At 35.3% G+C, this 22729-nt stretch overlaps 1 protein-coding gene across 1 annotated transcript in view; it reads left to right on the plus strand.

The window, feature by feature from the left end:
• Positions 1-17410: 17410 nt before the first annotated feature.
• The window catches only part of CDH19 (cadherin 19), a 35103-nt gene continuing 29784 nt past the window's right edge, over positions 17411-22729 (plus strand). The window contains exons 1-2 of the mRNA XM_054381871.1: positions 17411-17608; positions 20783-21077. Of these exons, the coding sequence (XP_054237846.1) occupies positions 17411-17608; positions 20783-21077 (493 nt within the window). The remainder of the gene's footprint in view (positions 17609-20782; positions 21078-22729) is intronic.

Here is a 22729-nt window from a genome sequence, read left to right on the forward strand (position 1 = left end):
CTATACCATGAGATCTATGCATTTATGATTTACACATGATAGAATGATACCATAGGAATCTGATATGTTGACCATATTGATCATAAATCATAGTAATCAGAAGGAGGAAAAACATTCTGCTAATCAGCTGTGCTAAGTAGGGATTCAACATATGAGAGAAAAAAGTTTTTGTAATATAGTGGAAAACATGAAAAAAATGTCAAGTCCTTTGGATAACGTTGTTAGGTACAACTGAGAGACAAATGGGTTCTAAAATGTTCTTCTATTATGATTCAAAGAACCTTCTACCAAGAAGATAAATAGCACCTTTTATAAGAATTTCAAACATTATTTTAAGCTAGTTAATTTATGAAACATCTTTGTTCTGGTGTAATTTCCTTTATTGGAGTAATCTCTCTACTTAAAACGCAAAACATATCTAACAGAGGAACTGTGAGCTGTGCTTCTAAATGTAAATCAGTGCTAACGTATTTAACAAGAGGCACCTTGATCTTCACTAATATTAATATGAACTCTGAAATGAAAAAAAAAAAAAAAAAAGCAAACAAACTTGTTCAAAAATAGAATATTTCTGTGGAGATGGCAATAGTATTAAGAATGCATCATAGAATCATAGAATGTCCAGGCTGGAAGGGAGCTCTGAAGGTCACCCTGTCCAACCCCCCTGCAGTCAGCAGGGACATCCTCCACTAGACCAGGCTGCCCAGAGCCCTGTCAAGCCTCACCTGGAATATCTCCAGGGATGGGGCCCCAACCACCTCCCTGAGAAACCTGTGTCAGTGTTCCACCACCCTCATAGTAATGAACCTGTTCCTAACATCCAATCTAAATCTGCTCTTCTCCAGTTTGAAGCCACTGTCCCTTGTCCTGTCACTGCAGCCCTTTGTCAACAGTCTCTCTCCATCCTTCTTGTAGGCCCTTTTTAGGTACTGGAAGGCCTCTATTAGGTCTCACCAGAGCCTCCTCTTCTCCAGGCTGAATGCTGTTCATTTGACCTGTTTGTAGATGTCTTTTAGGTAATTTATTAGCTTGGGTTAATTATCAAGACTCTCTCTAGACAGAAAAGAGGGATTAGGACTTCACAGGTTAGTTACCTTTCTTATAATTCAGTAAGACAGAGATGCTTTACTCTTTCCTTTGCCTATTGAGGGAGACTGTGTAGACACATTACAGTCTTAAGAAAACCTGGGAGCCCCAGAGTTTGCATTATTAAAACCAAAAATTCTGTATCATAAAGAATAATCGGTCACAGGCATTGAGAAAACGTTAGATAAAATCTTAGGCTATTAACAGGCCTATAATACCTTTGAATCTGCAATAAACACTGTAAAAGTTCATCTTATGGCCACATTTTTTCAATTATTAGGAGTTTTAGTCTATATTGTGTTCTGTTCTTCTGGCAATAAAATTATTTTTTCTACTTCATTTAGCAGCTTCATTTACCAGGGAATGATTTTAGGAGTAGCATTGATTCACACAAATATTACTAAAACTGATAATGCAACAAAATAGTAACAAGTAAAGGTAAAAAAGAATTTAAAAAAAAGGAAAAGTAGACATTTTGTACATTGTAACTTTGGCCAAGGATCTGATATTTCTTGTCAAAGTGACAGTGGATACCTGTGGAGAAGCACTGGATGTTTTTTACTCAGCAGAAACTGTGAATAAGTTTGATTTAACTGAGACAGAGAGGCTGCAAATTGATTTCTTGATTCATTTAGGACACAGTCAGACGTAGCACATAGAAAACCCTAGAGAGAAGAGGACAGCATTATTGTTTCCTTCCTTAATAGGTGTAAAAGGCTGGAACTCTGTCAAGTGGCAGCAAGTTCATCTGTATAAAAGACAATATAAGATATTTGCCTGTCAGAAACATCGATCTCTGGATGCAAGGGAGAACCATAGGTGACAGCCTCAGCAGCCACTGATAGGTTGCTGCTTCCTGCAGCTGGGAGAAGGAGATAACATGGGGATGCTGAGCCAACCCAGCTCTGCTGCCAGTCACATCACCAGCTCAGGCTTGCAGACTTCAGCTGCACTGCTGATAAATCACAGGAGGTTTATTAGTCACAGCCTGCTTGGCCTCGCCATATATTGCTTCAGGAAGTTAATGGTTAGTTTAAAAAAAATGATGCAAAATTAGTTCAAAATTAGCTAAAAATCAGTTTTAAAAAGCCCAAATTTAAATTTATATGTATACTCACATCCCTCTCTCAGGAGAGGAAATAAGCAATACATTTCAAGTTTTGAAAAGCTCAGATGCTAAACTGCATGTTTTCACATATTAAAATCCTACCATTTTATTTTTAAACATCCACATATAACATGATAGCATGTGATTTGTCTTTTCAAACAACAAGAAGCAAGAGGGCCTTGACCAGGGGCAGCAGAAGTGGCTACTGAAGAAGAGAGGCAAAAGGTGGCCTAAAATTGAGCTGCTACTGAAAAAACAATAATGTCAGACTGTAAGCTATGAATAATAAACTATCCTTTAAGAGGATTGCAGAGGAGCAAGGTAGTGCTCTAAAGGAGTGAAAAGGGGACTTCTTACCATTCATTTACCATTTAGCACAGAAAGAACTGAATTTTTAATATAGAACAATGCTGGGCTGCGGGCTGGGTGAGAAAGCACTCTTCAAGGTGAAGTGCTTTCAGCACAGATGAATTATGTGCTGTGTATACTGAATCGGTTGCTATTTTCACAATCTGTGATTTAAGATTACCTCTTTAAAAATCCTGCTTGGTTTCTATATGATCTTAGATGCAAATGGTTCATTATCCAGTTTAATATCAATATATGGAAAAAAGAAAATCAAGTAGTGTGATCCACAAATATAAATGGCCTAATTTCATGTTCATATGTACCAAATGTATTTGCATAAGATGACTTTTTTTTCCCCCTTTTTTTCTTTTTCTTCTGATATTCTTTTAACAGTGGAAATTATTCCTTTGAAACTTTTCAGAGAATTTGATCAGCTTGAAACTTTTGACTTTGAAACAGTTTAGAGTTAAGCCATTTCCTCAAGGTAAATACCTTTTTCAAACAAATTTTAAGTGCTAGTAGTGTTCTATTTATTTTAAATATTACTGTGTGCATTCTGTAAAACCCACCTGATAATCAAGCAGAGAAAATGGCAAGTCCTTCCCACAGGCAAATTCAGAAGTTCTAAAATCCCTTATCTACTCCTCATTCTAGCTGGCATGGTACTTCTTTTCTTTTGGAGGTTGTGTGTGAATGTTCCATACACTTGTTTCTTTTAGTATTACCTAATCCTTCTTGACATTTTTTCAGCAATGAGCAGAGTCAACACATTAGATTTACTGGTTACTCTACAGACTAGAGCTTATTCTCATGTTCTCCTAAGAAAGCTTAGGGACCCTTGCATTTATTTGTCAGGAAAATGACACTTTCTACCCAGTGGGGAATTTTTCTTTTGTTTTCACAATGTTGTGCTACTGCTCTTAGCGAGGATAACAGCCTTGGCCCCTTCCCAGAGAGAGGGATTTCTGTGCCGTGCTTAAAATTCCACAGCACCATGCCAATACACTGTCCCTGTTTCTACTCCTTTGTTACCACATGGCTGCAAGGGTGAAATAGTACAATAACATAATCAGCATTAGTGACATACATTTTGAGTCACATTTCAGTAAAGGGCAAGGAAGTCACAAAAGTAATTTGAAGGAAAATGAGAAGGAAACTGTACAGAATTTACTTTCCTGGCTGATAGCATATTGGTAATAGCAAGAATTGAAATATTTTTAGTGCTCTTTTGAAAATCTTTATAACAAAAGTGTGAGACCAGGGAGTAATCCCAGTTTATCTCTGCATGTATTTTCAGCTAGTTGTCTAAATACTTTAATCTTAGGGATTTTTAAAGAAAGCACTAGTGAAATTATTATGAACTACTGAATGATGTTTCAGCCCTAGGTAATTGAGAACATCTCTGTATTTTACAAATACCCCACATCAGAGAATACCCTCCCATTCATTATACTGGCATAGGATGTCCTTTGTGAAAGTAGTTAAATGTATTTCTGTGATTTAAGCACTAAATTTAAGAGGAGGCTTTTAATTCTGAGTGTTCATAGGACAGATATTTTGTTTTCTTTAAAATGAATGTTTACTATTGAAGGTTAAATAGGCTGTAGCACTTACAGTACAAAGTCCATATGCCCTGTTACAGCCTTTGAGGTAAAAAAAGAAAAAAAAATATGCAAAGACAAGAACTAACCAGAAGAATAAAAACTAGATTTATATCAGAACTCCACAGTTACAGAACATCTGTAACCTGGAGTACTGTGTTCAGGTCTGGAGCCCTCAATACAAGAAGGACATGGACCTCATGGAGCAGGTCCAGAGGAGGACCACAAAAATGATCAGGGAGCTGGAGCACCTCTGCTACGAGGACAGGCTGAGGGAGCTGGGGCTGTTCAGCCTGGACAAGAGAAGTCTCCCAGGAGACCTAATAGCTACCTTCCAGTACCTGAAAGGGGCCTACTGAAAGAAGGCTGGAGAAAGACTGTTTACAAAGGCCCATAGTGGTAGGAGGAGGAACAATGGCTTCAAACTAGAGAAGAGGAGATTTAGATTGGAGATTAGGAGCAAATTCTTTACCATGAAGGTAGTGGAACACTGCAACAGGTTGCCTGGCAAGGTGGTTGGGGCCCCATCCTTAGAGATACTCAGGTTGAGGCTCAAGAGGTCTCTGGGCAGCCTGATCTAGTTGAGGATGCTCCTGATGAATACAGAGGGTTTTGGACCTTTAGAGGTCCCTTCCAACCCAGACCATTCTATGATTGTATGATCTTCTAATCAAAGAAAAAAAAATAGAAGCAAATCCATAAGAGCCTCTAAAAATATCAAACAGTAGTAGAGATTAGAGAAGGGAGATGAGAGAAAACCTATCATTAAAGAGGATGCCTATCTTATTTCACAGATTGTGAGATCTTCTGGACAAAGAGCTAGCATAAAATCACCAAAAATAAAAAGAATTTAAAAACCTTCTATTATTGTATAGGACAACAAAATAAATTTATGAGAGAGGAGTATGTAACTGTTATCTGTTTTCTTTCACTTTTGTTAACAATCTTCTCTTTATTTCTCTGAATAGTTTTCCACATCCTGTTGGCCTCTCATGCCATTTACCCACTAATTACAAGTCTTGGGCAAGAATCCATAAAAGGACTGAAACCTGGCATGACGCAACGTGTAAATGCAGTGATAAAATCTGATAGCCTGATATGAGCAGTAGAATTCCACCCAGGGAGAAATGTAGGTGTTAGACCACAGTTTAAATGAAAAGTGCAAGAGAAACTTTCATCTTCAACTTCCTGCTGAAAGCTGGCCATAGAAATAAACGCAAAAAAAAGAATGGAATAAAACAACATGCATCAAAATAAAGCTGTTGTGACAATTCCTGTCTAGGCAGTTCATTTCACACTTGCAGGATTAAAATGAATAACTGTTCTCTGGAATTTCATGAAAAGGGGCTACAAAATTAATTAATCTAAGGAATTAAGTTATGGAAAACTAATTCTCTAAGACATTGAAGTTACAGGTAGATTTAATGGTTAAAATGTCCCTATGAATTTACTAACACAAAGTTAGCAAAGAATAGTTATGATTTTTATAATATTTGCCAATGCCATTTAGGAAAGTTGTAGTACAGCACGCCTGGTTTAAGATTTGAATCTGCCCAACTGCTAAATGAAAGTGAAATTAAGGAGACAGACATTGTTCTCAGACTTAGTAGGAGATCTAAAATCAGTCCCATGCAAAAGATTTCCAATTCATGATCAAGAGGGCTGAGAAGCAGAGAATTGCCCGAACTAAGCATATGCATAACTATTTTTTTAATTATTTTTCCACATCCATCTTGACACCACCCAGCATAACAGCTGACTATATCACACTTTTCTTTTAATCCAGAAGTATTTAATGCCTCTAAATAAATCATACTGTCCATGATAAAATGATCATAGAATCATAATCATCGAACCATAGAATCATAAAATGGTCTGGATTGGAAGGGACCTCTAAAGGTCAGCAAGTCCAACCTCCTCTGCAGTAAGCAGAGGCATCCTCGACTACATCAGGTTGCCTGGAGCCCTGTCAAGCCTCACCTTGAATATAATGTGATTCATAAGACATTCTTCAAGAGACTTCTCCTTCATTCTTGCTCTTTCACATCTTTGTTACCTGAGCAGCGTCACTGAAAATTATAGCTGAGGACTGGGAACCAGAACAATTGACTCCAGCCCTGATGTTTTCACTAGACTAAAATTCAAAGTCTGCTGTCCTCTGACTCTGTCAGTGTTAAATCCACATGGCTTTTATGGAGTTTAAAAACTCTTAATAAATTAATAAAATAACTCACAGCCTCTCTTAAGATAGAAAGCACTGCTGTAATAATACCGTGGGTTTTTTGTTCCTTTTCATTCCCTTTAACTTTTTGATTGGCCTACTACCCAACATAAAAGTACTTTCGAGATATCGTGGGGCAATCAAAGCCCATTTTTCATTAGCTAAGGAACTGACACCTATTTATTAAATATATATATAATCCATTAACTGTGGACTTTATAGACCTAAATAATTTAAGATCATTAGTGTCTGCAGGATATGAGTTTTGGCTTATATAAACTGGTGAATGAAGTCTTTGTCCATTCAGTTACTATGGTAACTTTATGGACTTCCCAGTTTCAGCTGGCTTGCAATGAATTAAAGTTAGAAACTCTGACAGACTTCTGAAAGAAGGGGAATTATGTGGATGAAACTAGCTTTAAAGAAGTGAGATACCCATACAAACCCACTTCAGTAATTTCTTTTGTAAGAACTTATTCTGGGATCAAATTTAAACAATTTGATATTGTGAATCATGGCATCTTCGAGAGCTGACATTCGTCCTTGGAGAGTTGCATATTTGTATATTTAAATAGATTGAAATTATCCACTTGGCTGTGTAGGAACCAGAGAGTGCTTTAAAGCCTGCCAAACATCCAACAACACAGTATGACCTGAACAAAGACTTTTAGAAAAGCAAGTTTCAACACAAACTCCAGTGATGTTTCTGACTTCCTGATTAATGGATTTTTACTAAAAAGGGAGTTTATAATTAATAAGAATGTCCCAAGACACCTTAATTTGATTTGAGGTGAGGACTATGCTGAATGATAATGGAAATAAAATCAGTATTTTACCACCTCATTTTGTAGGAAGAGATACATTACATGTATCAGGCAGCAATAAGAGAAGGTGAAACTTTATTGTATGGATAAGCATGAAGATAAACAAAATTTATGCTCAAACAATAAAAAGTATCAAAAATTAGGTCCCAGATACTATGGAATATGGATTTTTTATTTTTTAATTTACTTTTTTTTTAACCTGAAACTCTTCTCTGATATTAAGTTAGAGTATAGGAGTAACAGAGAGATCTAAAGTGAGTCATATCCTTTAAAAATAGCTTCAACATCCAGAAGTATTACAGCATATAATAGCAACAAATAGATAGGGCTTTCTATTTTTAAGATATTTTGTTGGGTTTTTTTATGACTCACATAAAATGTCATTCCACTAAAATAATTTCTACAATGCACAATTTAAAAATATGATGATGTTTATTAGACTATGTTTGGAATATTTTATTCCACATCTTGAAATAAAACAGAAAAGCAATCTTTTCTGAAAATCTTTGATATGCAATTGATTATACAACAACCTTTATTTGGTCCTGATGCCTAATGCTCTGTTCTTCTGTTCTGAATACCTTGGTGCCTAGAGAGTGCTTGCAAAGTTTAATGGAATCAAATGAGAAACATTTTGGATTAATTTATCTTAGGTTTATGAGAAAGAGAGAAAAAGGCTATTAGCCTTTAGTGTAATTGATCAAATGAATGAAGAAAGAGGACAAGTTTTGTTCCTTGTAACAGTGCAGAACAGTGAAATATTGAAGGAAAAGGAGTAAGAGATAGACAAACTCCTGCTCATTGAGACTTAAGCAGAACTGAAATTGAGATTTCTCCATTGCAGGAGATATTGGAAGATTCATTAGATCAGAACTTGACTAAGAGAATGAAAAGGCAAGAAACAGTATTAAACTTTTAGTCAGTTTGTCAGGTGTTTTTTCCATCTCTACTTCTCACTAGTCTGAAAGCAACAAACACTCTTTAGTTTGCTATCTCTATCAAAAAGCAGACAAATTCTACCCTTTCCTCCCTGATATTATTGCAGACTTTCTGAGAGGTGCATTGTTTCAGCATGTGGTGGCACACAGAGAGCTTGTGCATATGTATGCAACAGACATTGTCTGCTCATGAATTTAAATTGTATCTTTAAACTTTATTGTGTGCCAGAGAAAATTTTCTAGCTTATAATGAGAGCTCTTGATACTATTAAAAGTACCTGTTCCCTGCTTTATTTACCTTAATGCTCTTTATTGATAAACAGAGCACAAAGTAAGTTAATGAAAATTTAAAATCACCATTTTTTCTTTCCTTTTCTTAACGTGAATGTATGGTTTCCTTAACTGCTCACAAGGGACTGTTTTTTTATGATTATTTCTTTACTTTGCAAAGGAATCCTAGTAAGTTTCCTTAAATACAACCATTTTAATCTGATTTCGTTCTGCTCTCACACTGGCATAGTCTAGGTAATTTAAGGGTGCTTCTTATTTACCTCATTTAATGTGGAAAATAGGCTCTAAAGCTAAACCCACAAGTTTAATGATGATTCAAATTATAGCAAAAAGCATCTGTTTAACTGAAAAAAATGAAGCTTCTTTTCATCCTTGGGCATTTCATGTTTGGAGGAATTCATTCTCCTCAAAAAAACCCATGAGAAAGGTGAATTCATTACACTTGTGGTTTTAGCGTGTGCAAAGTATAATTATGAATGGAAGCAAAAAATGGGAACCTGAATCCTAAAGAGAATTTTACAGCTCTTCCTGAAAATCATTTGGCAAACAGATTCAAGTGTGAATCACAGAATGTGGTCCTTTACATCGTTATGCTGACAAGTGGTTCTTCAGTACTGAGTGGTATCCTGCAGAGCCAAAACTGTTCTAGTAGCATTTGCCCAGTGAATCAAACATCTTGTAATTGGATTTGCTACTTCCCTACAATAAAAAGCAAATGCCAGAAGGCAAGAATTTCTGCTTTTTACTGCATGCATGTGTTAGACTTTTTAATCAGCAAAATATTTGTGCTGAAAGACAAGCGTTTAGTCATAATTTTACACGGTGCAAAACTATCTTAAAAATAAATAATAATCATAGTTAAGGAAAGCCACAATTAAAACTAAACACTTTTAGTGTAGAGAGTGCAGCATATTTCAGCTACTGGCACAACTGAATCTTGTAGCAGCTGAGCATCTGTTTACTAAATTAATTTTTTCATCAGAATAAAATTGCTGAAGCTATTGAATGAGTGCAGAAAACATAATTTTTCATAAGTTAAGTCCTAAGGTAAGCATTTCAATTTCTCTTTAGTTAGGAAGCATCTGGCCTGGAGCAGGGTGTAGCCATGTGGCTCTAAAAAAAGAACTAACTATAATAATTTGTTTACCAGTTTTTAGACAAGAGATACAGATATTTCTACTTTATTTTAAATTCTTTTTTCTTCATTACAAGAAACTAAAGTTCAAATATCTGTGTCATGTGTCTTTAAAACTATTCACTGAATAACTTATCTTCTTCACTTAATAATTTGGAAAAGCTATGATTCCAAAAGGAGAGAAGATACCACAGCAATCAGGGAAAAATATAATTACCTTTGAGGAATCTACTGGAGATCTGGGTATGTGTTACTGTGACATTCTTCATGATGTTTGCTGGATCCTTTTGTGGGACTCCAAAAGAAACTTTTAATTTTTCATTAATTTTGATGTTGCAGATTTAATTCTAGTATTATTTTAATTCCAACTGAAAAACAATAATACAGGGAAAGTTTACAATAATATTAGATTGTCTTTGCCCGCATCTACATGCAGTATTTACTTTAACGCTGGTTAGACAATATCAGTTAGGTTACCTTAACACTCCCCAAAGGTCACTTCTGCAGAAGGAAGGTAGTCTGGCAAAGTCTTGCCCACTAGAAGTTTATCCTTCTCCACACATTCTGTTCAGTTGATGGGAATGGTGTGGATGACTCTGCCTCTGTACTCAGAGGCTTTTTAAATCGGTTGGGTAATCTTTACCAGGCTAAAGGAGCTCAGAGGATTGCAGCAAGAAGACTTGGGTCTCCCTCTGCCTTGGGTGCAACTGAAATGTTGAGTCTGCACTTCCAGCTCTGTGCAATATGACTGATATCAGTCAGTGAAATTATTTCATATTCCCAAAATCATGAGAATCTTTGTACAGACAGCAGTGGCAGCAGATACCTAAGTCAAGAATAAGTATGCTGAACCAGAAATGCTAAGCTGGTCCCAGATCCATATATCTCCACCAAATTACAGATCAGCAACCAATTGCTTAGGTCTGAAAACTCTGGTGAAAAAGGCAAAAGTTTGGCTATTTCAAATTGAGTGCTCACATAGGAAATAAGTATTGTGCAGCCATTCTTATATGTCAAAGTTCAAAAGGAATAAAACAGCACTAAAAATCCCTGACTTTAATTCAGAAAAATGCTATTTCTCTGTGATGGTTTATTCATGTATTTTGGTGATTAATGTAGTTCCGTTAAGGGTAGGAGAACAACCATAGATATTGTGGCACAAGATTAGAAATTACAGAATATATCTCTCCATCCTCATCCTTTTGGTTTGTGAGCTAAGAAAGGAACAGGTCTACCACTTGGTTTCTTCAGTTCCTGCAGGAAATTTCATTCTTCAGCTTTGTTCCCTTACCTCTCATTTAAAATATGTCTTGCTTTTCCCTGTAGTTCCTATAGGTTGTTGTTGGTTTGTTGTGGTTTTGTTTGTTTTGGTTTAGTTGTTTGGGCTTTTGTTGTTGGCTTTTTTTTTTTTTTTTTTTTTTTTTTTTTTTTTGTAATGGGAGACACAGGATTTTGAGAAATAAAAATTACAGTTTGACAATGTAAAAGATATTTTGAATCTCTGTTATGGACAGACTTCTTGCTACTGCTTGTCCTGCTTTGAAGACTCAGGGTTTTGTCATCTGAATTTGCATCTGGGATTTTCTTACAGTGCCATAGATATCTTGGTAAAATACTGGGATCTGTTAGCATACTACCTGGAAAGATAATCAGTAAACAATAAATAAGAGTGACAAGATTTCTAGTCTGCCAGCCCTACGCTGATTACAATCCACAGACTTAAAGACACTAGTCAAACTAAGAAATTAATTTCTCTAAAGTTATTTTGTCTACGTATGACTGACATAATTACACTGCCAATTCTATATAATAGTTTGAAGGCCTTCTTTAATGCTACAACAGCATGTCTACAAAATGAAGAACATAATGTACCAATTAGAATGAAGTGAAATTTAGAGCAATTGCTCTCCATGTATGTGTAATACTGGGTGACTAGCAGAGACACATGAAGCTGTCCTGTGTTAATATGCACTACCAGTCAAAATAATTTGGTCATATGTCACATCGAGATGTGTGCTACACAAGACACTTCTCATGGTTAGGCAGTAGCTTTTAAAATAGCGAGCTGTGCAACAAACTAGCAAGATTATTGTTGATATAGCTCTAATTAATTGACTGAAGGTATAATTACATTTTAGATTTTTGTTCTGATAGCCACAGGATAAATTATTCAGTAGACTTGTTAGACGTAGCTGTCCAAATTGGTTGAAAACAAAGAAAACGTGTGAAAGACCAGAAAGTCAAAAAAAGATTAAATTAAAATATTTATCTCCAATACACACAATAGCTAAAATTAAACCAATGTTAACCACTAAACTATTTTTAAAAATAAATCAAGCAGATAAGCATAAGATGAGAGACATTATAGAAACAGTGACCAGAGATACAGCAAGAGTGATATCAAAAGTATCTATTCAGAAAACAAAATCAGTCAATTAATCACATAATATATGTGTGTGACCTGTGTCAACCGTGATACTCAGTAAAGAATGTTCAAAGAGTGAAATAAATTCTTGTAAATGTTAGTCCTTTATTCCCACTCTTACTTTTTATGAACTCAGTTAAACATTACTGCCACAATAGTGACTTCTGTGCCAGTCTGTGTAGTTATTAGTGGAACCAGAGGGTAGGGAATCCAGCATAGCATAGTGCATGTGTCATATTTATTCCTTAGAGGGTTAGTATGCCTTTTCCTAGTATTTCCAAATAAAATACTTAAAATACACGTAGAATGGAAAACTAACATAAGAAAGAAAATAGATCCTGACACTGATTGCAAAAGATCAACTCACAGCTGAAAATCAATGAAAATGGTAATGAAGAATTTCTAACACACCAAACCTGTAAAAAAATATTATATGCCTTTATATGATGCTTACAAGCCTAAAGAACAGGATTAAGTCCACTACTTTGCACAGAATCACAGACTGGTGGGTGCCAGAAGGGCCCCCAGAGATCATCTAGTCCAATATTCCTGCTAAATCTGGTTGCACAGGATCACATCCAGGCAGGTTTGGAATCTGTCCAGAGAAGACTCCATAACTGCTCTGGACAGCCTTTCCCAGTGCTTTGTTACCCTTACTGGGAAGAAGTTTTCCTCCTATTCAGATGGAACTTCCTGTGTTCCAGTTTGTGCCTGGTGCTTCTTGCCCTATTACTAGACACCACTGAAAAGAATCCAGCCCCATCCTTTTGACACTTGCCCTTTAGTTGTTGATAAGCATTGAGAAGACCTTCTCACAGGCTTCTCCATGTCTCTCAGCCTCTCCTCGCAAAAGAGAGGTTCCAGTTCCCTCAGCGTCTTCACAGCCCTTCCAGTACATCCCTGACTCTCTTGAACCACAGAACCCAGAACTGGACACCAGCTGCACACTCTGATATATTTTATTATTTTTCTATACAACTTTCAAAAAAGAAAAGGCTACAAAATGTGTGCATTAACTGAACTAGTTTATAGATATATATGATTAATTCTTTGGATATTCTAAAAGCAATATAAACTATGGGTCTACCATATAGTGTAAAATCTGAACTGGTCAATGAGCATCAGTCTTTTCTGGAGGGAGAATTATCAGTAATCAGTCATACAAAATTCAGCTAGGAGAAATAACCAATAGACATAGTGCAAGTGAACAAATGTATAGTTGAAACCATGAAGGTTTCTATCAGTTCAAGCTTTTTTTAGCACAGTAATCTGTGTTAGCTATAAATACCCTTTCTTCTTTATCCTATTAAGTGAAAATTAAAGACAGCAAGGCAAACAAATTTCACTCTGTTTATAATAACATTGAGGCACAAAACAGAAACTGCAACGGAAACATCAAGTTAGGCCTCTGCTTAAGTATTATATTTCAGATGCTGCATATTAATGAATTATATTGGCTTACAGGAATTCTTTCACTTTGTGTTGTTAGGGTTTTTAAATTGATGCTATTAAAACAAGAAAAAATATAATCAAATTCCAGAAAATGAATGTCTTTCAGTCTGGCATTTTTGATTCTGCTCAGTGCTTTTAAGGATGGAGAGATTTAGTTTTCTTCAGTAGTCACTATTTAAAAATCCTTTTGTGAAGTAGTACATGTATGACATGGTCCCTAATGGTCTCTGGTTAAAGAGCACCACATCCCTTATTGCCATGTTCCAGTGGTTTGCTACCTCCTAATTTAAAGGCTTTATATCAAATTATGGGGCTTTTGTTACAAAATTAATTTGGTTTTGACTTATTTTTCAGTTAACAGAACTGAAGTCAGCCCCACCTTAAATATAATCAATTGTTTGGTGGGGGTTTGTTAGTGCTCTGATTAATGATTGTTTTTTCTGTCCTTAGTCTTTTTTTTTTTCTTCTATAAATATATAACTTCACTATATCCCAGCTGTAGTTTTTAAAGTTCTTATTCTTCCCCTTGTTATTCTTGCAATGTTAGGCAGTAACAGGTATTATTTTTAATGACATGATCATAATTAAAAATAAATTCCTATTATCAAAACAATAGGAATTCAGAACCAAGTGAGACTACCAGCACACCTAAAACTAATAGCCAGTTTCAAGTTGTGATAGGATCACTTGGTGATGTTTCTTGAACAAAGCTAACAAAGGACTCTGAAACTTTGTGCCAAGAATGTAAATCTTTTCCTGTTCTACAGGACTGGGAACTAGTCACGATTTTCATTGGGTATGGAAGGAAGATACTGCTTTAAAAGTTGTAACCTATTTGTTACTATTACAACTGATACTCTCATTACTCTGTTCTAAGTATCAGTCTATTATTGCAAGCCAATGCAAGTGGCAGAGTCGATATGTACTTCCTGAGGAACAGAACAGTAGCAGAAAAATGGTCCACATTTCTCTCACTCCCTTGGGAAATTATTATTGATAGCTTTCTGAAAATATTTTTATTTTTCAATGAGAGCTCACTGTATTTAAAAAAAAAATCAATTTGTGTGGCACTTAAACACTCTGTGTTTCTACTAATCCTTACTTTTGCTGCATATTATAATTATAACAGAAAGTACAAGGCCATTTAATTTACAAAGATCTTACCAATTGAGTGTAAAACAAGAGACAGCTGATGGATAGGGAAAGACAGAGGAATACAAGAGAATAATGAGACAATATTAGTTGCTGTGATAGACAGCCATGTCAGCATAGAATCACCTTAAACACTGTGAACTCTTAGGTAGGCAGCACTGACATTTTATATTTTTTTAAGGGAAATATTAGGAAAAGAGGAGGGAATCATAAATTACTTTCCAGATACTTTACAAAAACTGCTTCTGAGAGTGAGTTACAGTCTGTAGAACAGGCAGAAGGTGTTTTTTTCACAATAAATCCAACAATTGGATTTATTAAGAATGTCAACATATGCTGACCAGAGGCTGAAGGCAGCGTCTCAATGCCAAACGAGTAGGAAGCCATGGGAAGTAAATGTGTTTTGAAAGGTATTGAAAGCAAAGGCCAGTTGAGCATGGCTGATATATCAGAGGAGATCAACCCAGAAATACATACAACTCTTAATTCCATTACATAGCAATATGATTTTTTTCTACAATAATTTGTTTACCCTCTATATTTTCAAGCTAAATTCTATTTATACACGTAAAAGTGTGCAACATGTCAGAATCTAAAAGTCTTTATTGCCTTCTAATTTCCCTGAGACATGACACTTGAATCCATGTATAACAGGCTATTAACATAAATTAGTAAAGAGACAGCACTGACCTGGACCAAAATATTAATTATGCTCTCTAAGTTGTTCATTGCTGATGAATAACTGCTGAGTACATTGCTAAAAGGTGGCCACCAGTAAATCAGCACAGCCATGTTCTGAATCTTTACTATGTTCATGTGCATACACATTGTCTGTCAGATGGTTTTGGTAATGAATGTGTCTGACATTCACTCTGCATGAAATACTGCACTACAAGCCTAAAACACTTTGTTGAGCAAGGTGGACAGTGTCAGAATAAGCAGCCAAAACAGCAGTGGATCGGTAGTCAGAAGCATTTACTATGGCCCTAACTGAACACTTTTCTCTTGGTTTAGATAGTGATTGAAATAAATTCCTTTATGATTCCTCAGAAAGGTCTTTTCGACTACTCAGTTTTCAGTGTTTGAAAACTGCCCTTGGGCATGTTCTGTAATTAAATGAATGTCCATTTTCAAGATTGGGTTCTGTGCAGATTACTGCCTAGCATTGAATGCATTTGTACAGAAAGACTCTGCAAGGCCTTTTTAAACCTCTATTTGAGAGCCAAGTTGAACTTTGCTGACCTTGTTTTCCATGTCACAGATATTATTCTTGCAGCTTTAGGAAAATAACTGAAATGAGAGTGCACCCAAGTTACATTCCTTCCATTCAAGTCTTACCTTGCACTGTTACAGACAAAAACTAGAAAATGTTAACAATTTGAAACACACTTTAACATCTACAGTTCTGGGTGTTTTACTATTACTCCTTTGTCTTTTTTCTTAGTAAATATATATATGTGTGTGTATATATGTGTGTGTGTATATATATATGTATATGTATATATGTTTTAACAAAATAGTATTCCACATCGTGTAAAATGGCTGAAAGAAAATAAATAGTTGTCTATATGACCTGTCCATCACTTTAAACAATTATGGCATTTCTTTTAGTGTGAGGATGGGTATTTTTAACATTATTATTTAAATTATTACCTTAAAATACATAAATTCATACTTTATCTTGGACAGGTAAAAGACTCATGTTTATTTTCAAACATCAAGTAAATGAAGCCAATTTTTTTTTTCTAGTATGTGCTGTAGAAACTGACTGGCATGTGACAAAACCATAAACCACGCTAGTCCTGCATAGGAAGTCTTATTCTTCAAGGCTAAATCCTTGAAAAGAATGGTTAAGGCAATTGTCAAGCAAGGCTTCAAGACCTGAAAAGTGTATGGTAATGATTTCAAAATTTTCATTTCAGCATCACAGGAGAAAGCTTTTCTTAACTGTGCATTGCACTTTATTTAAAATTTGGAATTTAATTCATTGTATCAAAACACACTGGAAAGTTTATGATAGCTTATGGTTTGTACAAGATCATTTTCTGAAAGAATTCTTTGTGCCACTAACACTAGCTGCAGAAAACTACAGCTTTCTAGATGTTTTTGACCTTTGTCTGTTTCATAGAAGACAAGAATGTCAAAGATGGTGAAACCAGTTAAGACAATTTCTGTTGACCACAGGAGAGAAAGCTGCACATTTTTACTGCTTCTTTGTGGTACTCTACCACCTTTGGCATTTCTTGCAGGCATTTTGCTGAGTTGGAAAAGAGGGAAACAAGAGGTTAAAAAAAATTATCTTCACTGCTCTGTTTCGACTGTCAGTCATCAGGGCCACTAAGGCTAGACATTCACCCTTCAGGCAGTTCTGTGACTGCAGCTCAAAATGAGCCCTGTCTAAGCAGAAACATACAATTATTCCAATCAAATTATACCTAGGCTACACAATACAATTACCAAGCTTAATTTGGAAGATGAATTAATTGAAGAGCGATTTTCCTTTTTTTGTGTAAAAAGTCCCTGGAAAGGAAATTCATAAAGGAAAGCTCAGCACTTGACTCATTGCAGTCTCTAATAGAATCTCTATTTGAATCAGAAACAGGTTTTTGGTTTTTTTTCCATCTCTTTCCTTTTGGGCAGAGGAAGAGGTTGTAACACTGCAAATAAGCTTTTACATTAGCAGAGAATCAATATGTAAAAGTGGAAAGGAAAAAGTGATGTTTTGTCACAGAGTTTTGCTTGATTTTTCTTGTTGTTATTCTTTGTTTTGTTTTGTTTTATTTTTCCTCCTCTTCCACAGATGAAAACTGACTAAAAGAAGGGCTCAGTATGAATTGTTCCACGTGGCTATCCCTCATCCTGGTGCTGGTGAAACCTTGGCCTTGCTTTACAAGCACGCAGAATGACAGCACTCAAAACACAGATCAGTCTTTCACAGCAGTTCGAAGAGCAAAACGTGGTTGGGTATGGGAGCCTCTTTCTGTAACAGAGGAACAGTCTTCAACAGTGTCTGTGTATGTTGGACAGGTATGATAAGTAAGGATTCAAGAACAAAACAAGGTTAGATTTAATATGTTGATTAGCAATTTACAATGTTGACTTGGAAGATGAAAAATCCGGAAATATTAATAAAGGTAGAAAAAACAAGTCAAGGAGCAGTACAGCATCTTTCCTGTCCCATGGCTTGACTTAGAGTCACAGTACTCCAAGAACTGGAGGTCATTGCAGGACCAAAGACCTTTCTTCACAAAGGTATTTTGTCAAGGAAACTCCATGTTCACTCTGTTACTAAAACTAGTTCCTTACACAGCAGATGAAGATACCAACCTGAGCAGTTTCTTTAAGTCTCCTGAATGAAATTTAAGGACTCATTTATCAACATCTGGCAATTTACTTGTGCTATTTTTGGCACTGCATCAAAGCAGCCATACTGAGTGCAGCATAGTTTACAAACAGTATTTAGCATGATTTTCTAATACACTAAGTAGCAGCTGATTTACCCCTCATTAATTTTTAATGAAGCAGATTAATACTAAATCCTTTTACCACTGAGAAACTACAGGAATCTGCATGGTTCATTAGAATAACGTAGGTTTAGCACAACGAGCAATTATTTTTCACCCTCCTTTAAAAATACACTTTAGGATAATTGTCTTGATGAGGCTTTATATGCCTCCCTCTACTCTTTTTTTGTTGTTGTTATTATAACTATTAATTATTATTATTTTTGTATTCTAATCTTGAAATCTCGTTTTCTTTTCTTTAAGGCACTTTCTAGATGAATGAACCAAAATAAGTTTTGCTGCTAATTAACTAGCACTAAAATTTAATTGGGCCCAAAGGGTGAAGTGCTCAAAATTCATTAATTACTTTCTCACAGCCCCTTCGAAGTAACTACTATGGAAGTGTGATGTCTCTCTTCTGAAAGAACAAGTGTAGACATACTCATTTTTAAACTATTATTACTTTTCCCATAGCTGGAAAACAGTTCCCTGAGAGAAACTTTAAAAATGTAATGCATTTTCATACAGCTTTAGAAAAATTTCATAACCTTGTATTTCTATTTCTCACAGGTAAACTATAGGGACATTTTATTAAATATTATGGTTAATTTATTGCAGTCTAAACATTGTCTAATCAGACATATTTACCTCTGTCCTTTTATTGAGTAGAATATACACTGCTTTCAGCAAGTGAAGTAACAGTCACAATAGGCACATGGATTTTTAGTAACTAAGGCCCTGAAGGAAGTTGCATCAAAAAAAGTACAAAAGTAGACATCTATTCTGCAGTCATATTCACAGCTCCATCTTTGGATTTCATTTAACACAGACTAATAAATCCATTATCATATTTAAGAAAAAGAAAAGTGTCATCAGGCCTGCAAAAGTAGACAAAGAAGGCAAATACCTAAATTCTTGTTCTGTTATTAACAATGAAAAGACCATTTATTCTTTTGTGCTTGCCTTAATAAAACAGGTAAACTGGGAACTTTCAATATGCTCTCTCAGCAAATGTCATCTGTAAGACACCTCTCATTTAACATGGTCGAGGGCATGAAAATATTCTGGGCGGAAATGATTCTGCACTTAATGGTTCAACATAGGTTTTGTCTAAATAGCCAGGCTGAGACATGCATGCTTACAGCCTCCAAGTGTATAATACACTCTGTGATCATATCTGAACCCCATCCTATGTTAAAGATCCAGATATTCATCACCTTTCCCATTCCATGGGGTTCATCATAAAGAAACCAAGATCAAAAACGATCTGTGGTGTCCGTTAGACAGATGTCAAATTGGAGGGTGTTAAAAAGAGCTTGACCAGGCCACTCATAAAGGGATGAACTTGATTTATGTTTTGCAAACAACTACTTTAATGATTCTAAACTTTCTAGCCTTGACATTTTCTCACTTGTACTGGCAAGGGGAATTAAATCTGTATAATTTAGGACTTAAATACTCTGACAAGAGCATGAACTCAAAACTTTTCCTCATATCTCAGAGCAGTGTCCCACTGACATTCTGAATGAACTATCCATTTGATGACAGCAGACAATTATGCATAATGAAAATCTTCAAAATCATGAACATTGTTCCAGAGAAAAATTAGAATGATTTTTGCAACCTCAGAAACTATTACAAAATGGATTGAGCAGATCCAATGAGGCAATGTGCCCTTTATACCTCACAGTTACTTCTTTCCCATTCTGTGGCTTTGTGTCCCACACTGAGCCATATGATCAATAAACATGAAATAAAACAGTGAGATTAGTAGAGTCAACAAGGAGATACATTATTTGCACTTTAAAACTGCTGCATTGTAGGAGAAATAGAATGAAGATTTTTATTCTTTTTTTTTTTTAATTAGATTTTTCAGTAATTAGCCAGGCGTGTAGACATTTTGACATCTTTTGTTCTAAACCCAAAGTAAATAAAACAAATTAGAGAATTAATGCTACAATAGAAATGAGTCTTTCCATTAGGATGCCTGACATGTTAAGAAATTAAGTTATTATTATTAAAACAGTACTGTTGCATGTTGTTAACAGACCAATTTTTCTGGCAGGAACAAATGCATCTGGACCACAGTGGTCTCCAGGGTTGAGCTTCATCAGAGGGATCATTATCATAAAGTTCATCTTAGCAAGACAACAAAGAATGCAGATCATCCTGAAAGGAAGTGGAAAATATCCATCAATTTATTTCAGAATAAATAATACAGGCTTAAACCACAGAATGTTTTTTCATCTCTTTAATATTTCAACAGAAAGAAAACAGAATCGCTCACCATTACTGAGTGCAAAAAAAAGTATATAAAACTTCCAAAGGATACTTGTCATTTTTAATAATAAAATTTTACATAATATTTAATGACCTAAGCATCATTTTCAGCAGAAAGTTATGGAAGATGATAAAGCACTGAACTAAAGTAGATACATTCATCGTCTTTACTTCGAAGTGGCTGAAGCATGTTTTTTCCAGGTTTACCATCATTTACATGTCTGTTATTTCAATACTTTAAACTGAACCATGACTGACTGAAAATGTGACAGTGCTCTCTTTTAAATATTAGTATCCAAGAAATCTCACCAGTGACAAAGTTCTCTGTAGAATCAAAACACAAAAAGCCTAAAATGAATACTACAAAACTCTATTTCTCTCAAAACATGGCTTATTTTTTTCTGTTTTGTACTTGCAGCTTAAATCAGATTTAGAAAACCAGGATGGCAACCTAAAATACATTTTGACTGGGGAAGGAGCTGGAAGCATTTTTTTCATTGATGAAAATAATGGCAAAATTTATGTGACACAAAAGCTGGATCGAGAGAAAAAACCCTTCTACACTCTAAGAGCACAAGCAATTAATAGCAAAACACAGCTTCCTGTTGAACCTGAATCAGAATTTGTCATCAAGGTTCAAGATATCAATGATCATGAACCACAGTTCTTGGATGGACCTTATGTAGCCACTGTTCCAGAGATGTCACCTGAAGGTATGACATGCTGTGAACCAAACTCTTTCTTTTCATACATATGTATAGAGAGAGAGAGATAGAGAGGTAAATAGAGAGAGAGGTAGATAGAGAGAGAGAGAGATTTATGTATTTAGGTACCTATGTTGATATAAAATCTTAAGGGCATATTTTATAGACTTTCATGAGCAGAAAGCAAACTATGTGACAAGCTTGGAAATTTGCCAAGGCATATGCTTAAAGTGAAGGTTGTGTATACCTCTGTTTAACATTAAATATTTAGATGCCTATATATATCTGAGTCCTTTTGCAGAACAGGATGCATGCTTAGTTTGAGTCTAGAGAGATCTGTCTTTCACATCAGTGATTCAAAGGTGAAACTACTTGTTTAAAAATATAACATTACCATTTGAAACAAGTAGAGTACTATAGCCAGTTGATACTAAAAAGATTTTGAGGCTGACAGATTTCACTACTTTTTCAACCAGTGTATATCACCCTAGTCTCTAGAAAATTGTTCAGCGTATGATTATTATTAAAATCTGTCAGCTCCTCAGGCTGAACAAAAAGTAGTATGCGTGTAAACTGTTAAGTCCTCTGACCTAAACTAACTATTTTAAGGACAAAAATAGAGGCATAGTTGAATTCAAGAGTACCCAACTCTTGAATTCAATTCTGATTCTGCTTAACAATTAAACATGACTTTCTTATACCCTGTGTAGTATATTCAATACATTCAACTCTAATTTTTTACTGTAATTGGAAAAAAATCCCATTCACATCAGAGGCAGTTGTGATTACTCCCTCCTCCACCCAAAGATAAGGATAGTTTCCCTCTTATAAGTAAAGTATTCAGAACACGAATGGTATGCAGCTGATGTGGGATAATATGATGACCATCTTCATACCATGTATGATGCCTGCCTATTTATACCACCAAGCTTCTTTCCTACCAGTCAGCCTCTCTATGAATTAGATGATGTGCTGTGAAGGACTGCTTTATGATTCCCTAAGCATATAAATTGTAACTTTTCTGTCAAGACAAATAACTTAATCCCTGCCTTAATCCCTTTTCCATCCCAACATGATCAAATAGACTTGTGCAACAAATATGAGGTGAAGTCAGCATCTAACAAATACAGGTGAATGTGTGATTCTGTCATTTGTACATACACATATAAATACATAATATGTATACACATAATTTCAAATCCTTAAAATAACCCATAGTGTGAATGCATCTGACATAAACAAACATCTTATAGATATGCTATCTCCAAAGATCTATCTTCAAAATTAAAGGAAAACTGGATTCCTTAAATCTTTCAGAAAGAAACCCACTCATAATTTAACCGCTTAGCTCTGTCTTTTTTCATTTTTTTTTGTTGCAAATAATATTGAAAAGAAGTTCAACCATTGTGCTACTGAAGACTGCATGAATTAATGAAGTCATTAATATAATATTGGTGATCATAAAATGTAACAAAAACTATGTTTCACTGAGCATTACCCATTCAGCTTTTAAAGCAGATTCAGTGACTTTCACAGGGAGCTGTAAACTTTGTCTTCTGCTGTCTTGGATAGCAGTTGCAAGAAAAGGATATATCTGAGGTTTAATCAAAAGATGGGTTGGTATCCTAATTTCTACAGGAAGCAGTAGCTCACTGTCACTA

This window comes from Indicator indicator, chromosome 6 (genome assembly GCF_027791375.1).
Source record: "Indicator indicator isolate 239-I01 chromosome 6, UM_Iind_1.1, whole genome shotgun sequence".
NCBI lineage: Eukaryota > Metazoa > Chordata > Aves > Piciformes > Indicatoridae > Indicator > Indicator indicator.